Genomic DNA, 2,844 nt, shown 5'->3' on the forward strand with positions numbered 1-2,844 from the left:
GCACTCCGACATACGCGCCATGTTTTAATAGCTCAAGAATAGCTCGGGAATTATTGAATTTGACCGCATAATGCAGAGCCGTACTATGATTCATATCCATTTGATTCACATCGATGTTTCGGTGACTAAGAAGCATTTCAAAGCATCTTTCGTAGTCACAAACTTTAGTCGGTTTTTCACCCAAATTCTTCACGGTGATGGGTAATAGAGGAGCCGAATTCAAATCCAATTCAGGTGCTCTCAAAAGTATTTCCAACGATCGCCAGTGACCACGAATGCATGCACATTTTGCCGGTGACATTGTGTCTCTCGTTGTATCAACAAAGAAATTAACATCAGCGCCGAGCTGGAGCATTTTCTTTATGGCCAACACCAAATCTTTTTCAACAGCCACAATCAGTAATGTCTGTCTGCTTTCGGCGGCTGTAAATAATTCTTGCATTGTCATCGGGTTTTGCTCAGCAACTTGTTGAATTCCCTGCAGAAATTCGTCTTCTTGTTCATTTTTCAATGCGAGAAATAGATGATTAAAATTCCATTGTCTATGCGACGATGTACTATTTGGCAGTGTGGTGTCAATGGATTTTGGCATCAACTCAATTTCGGGCAGTGATTTTTGGAGTAATTTTCGTGCTTCACCATTTCGATGCGAATCGATATCAACTTCAACCACATTTTGAAGTAAATATTTTACAATCACTTCTTTATTGGCCGCACTTAAATTACGATTCTTGAGAATGTGTACGATTGGGGTTGTCTCTCGCCAATCTGGTACGTTTACATCCGCTCCGTGTTGAATCAATAATTTAATACACGGAAAAACGTTTCGAAAATTTTCGTTGGTTATCTGTTCGGCAAGCGAATTAACGGGTGTTTTAAGCGATGGCCCTTTTGAATTCACGTCTACACTTGGATCTCGAAGCAATGCAGCCAAATTATCGACGCAATGCGAATCAACAACAAAATTGATTGGTCGCTTATTGAGTTCGGAATTCAACTGTAAACAAAAAATTGAAAAAAATTACACTTTGTTTGATTGAAAGGAAAATGAAATCGAAAATATACCTTATTCACATCGCAACCGGCCAAAATACACTCTTCAATGAATTGGGCACAGTTGGGCGTTTGACACGCCTTTTCAAATATCGTCATCGACGACTCGATGTCACGCTTTTCAACTTCTGTGGGGGAATGTAGTGCACGACGAAATGAATCTATATCACGATTTGACAGCGCATTGGCAAGACTCTGTTCAATGTGAAAAGAAAAACCATTTAATTGGAGGAAACAATGCAAACCAATGAACAATGCTGATGAGAAGTTCAAGGTTAACTCACTTGATGGTCACCGTAGCACACTAACGGATGTTCTTCCATTTTTGAGATTTGCAAACAAGTTTATCTGAAAAAAACCAGAACAAATTATTATTTTATGGAGTTATTTTTTTTACACATGCCATATTGCATGACACACACTGTGTATACACACTTATAGCAATTAACAGTGTCGTAGAAGATTTTTTTCTCACTTTATTCAATGAATAAATTTCATTGTTTCGTGCTGTATTTTTTCTTATTTTTAAGTCCATACGAAATTCCCAATGCTACACGCAATTTTTTTCGATAAGAAATGTATCATACATATAGAAATTCTTTTTGATTTAGATAACAGTCTGTTTAAATATGAATTAAATTCACTGTTCCCAAGCAGTAGCACCCACTTGACTTATCACCATACTGTAATTTATTCTCATGCAATCACTTTTCGTAAAATATTCTACGATATGATTTAATATTATGAGCATGAAACATACTCCTTTTTCATAATAATTACCGAAAAATACACAAAATAAGATTTCAATCAATTTCTCACAAAATATTGTTTTTCATTGAAGTCAGTTTTGAATTGTCGACACGATAATTTTTGCTTGTTTCTACGACTTCTCTTTAACATCACTCAACGTCACAATTTTTCTACTTCTTCACAAAGAGACAGCTCACTTCCATTTCATAAACACAAAAAGCATTTTAGTCGTTCCAAAAGAGATTGTCGCCATTTGTTTGTTTGAAAAATAGTCACGAATTTATGTCCTCTTGGCGATTTGGGTCAATTGCACATTACATCGAAGCCAAATGGAAATGCTTAGAAAATTGAAAATCTTATGAAGCACGAAAAAAACGAAGTAATTTGTTGAAATTCGAGTAAGTTCGTTGCGAGCAAGTTGAATGGTAAAAAGGCAAAACGGCACTGCCAGGGTAGCTTATAACATGAATACATAAAGCCAACACAATACACCAATTAATATGGAGAGAAGTGGGAGCGGAGCGTGGAAAACGAATATGACTCACAATGGCAATGAAAATAGTAACGCTGACAAATGCGTGCTTTATACGTCGCACACACAATTTTTATAATACATTAACTTTCATGCGAAATCGATTTTATGAATCGTATGAAATATTGAGTTAAACAATTTCGGAGTTTAACAAGATTTACTTGAAAATTGTTGTAGTTTATGTTTGTTTCAGACGAATCGATTGCCAAACATTTTGACGCCGGCAAGTCTTATCCTAGTCAATGGATGACATCACTCAACGCAATATACATTACATTCGATGAGCGGCAGAAGAGTGTGCAGCAGCTTTATGTTCAGTTTTTGTGGAAAAAATAAGACGCAGAATGAGAAAAAAGGCAATGGAAAACAATGGACGAAAAATGAATCGGTTACATCTCATCTTCTCATCGGTAAAGTTCACAGACAACATACAAAATTGCGCAATCATTTTAAGACAAAGACAGATTGAACAAGTTACAAGAGCAACGCTTTTGTTTTGTGTGGGAATG

At 36.3% G+C, this 2,844-nt stretch overlaps 1 protein-coding gene across 1 annotated transcript; it reads right to left on the reverse strand.

Annotated features, from left to right (window-relative positions):
- Positions 1-7: 7 nt before the first annotated feature.
- LOC116348561 (transient receptor potential cation channel protein painless-like) lies at positions 8-2,227 on the reverse strand (the record flags this gene model as incomplete). Its single annotated transcript, XM_031779590.1, has 4 exons — positions 1,489-2,227; positions 1,338-1,401; positions 1,066-1,248; positions 8-997 (listed from the first exon to the last, which is right to left on the reverse strand). Coding segments are annotated over exons 2-4 (1,212 nt in total), but the record flags the coding sequence as incomplete, so codon positions are not given.
- Between the last annotated feature and the right edge of the window lie 617 nt (positions 2,228-2,844).

Source organism: Contarinia nasturtii, unplaced genomic scaffold (assembly GCF_009176525.2).
Source record: "Contarinia nasturtii isolate CC-2019 unplaced genomic scaffold, AAFC_CNas_1.1 Cnas_scaffold_2521, whole genome shotgun sequence".
NCBI lineage: Eukaryota > Metazoa > Arthropoda > Insecta > Diptera > Cecidomyiidae > Contarinia > Contarinia nasturtii.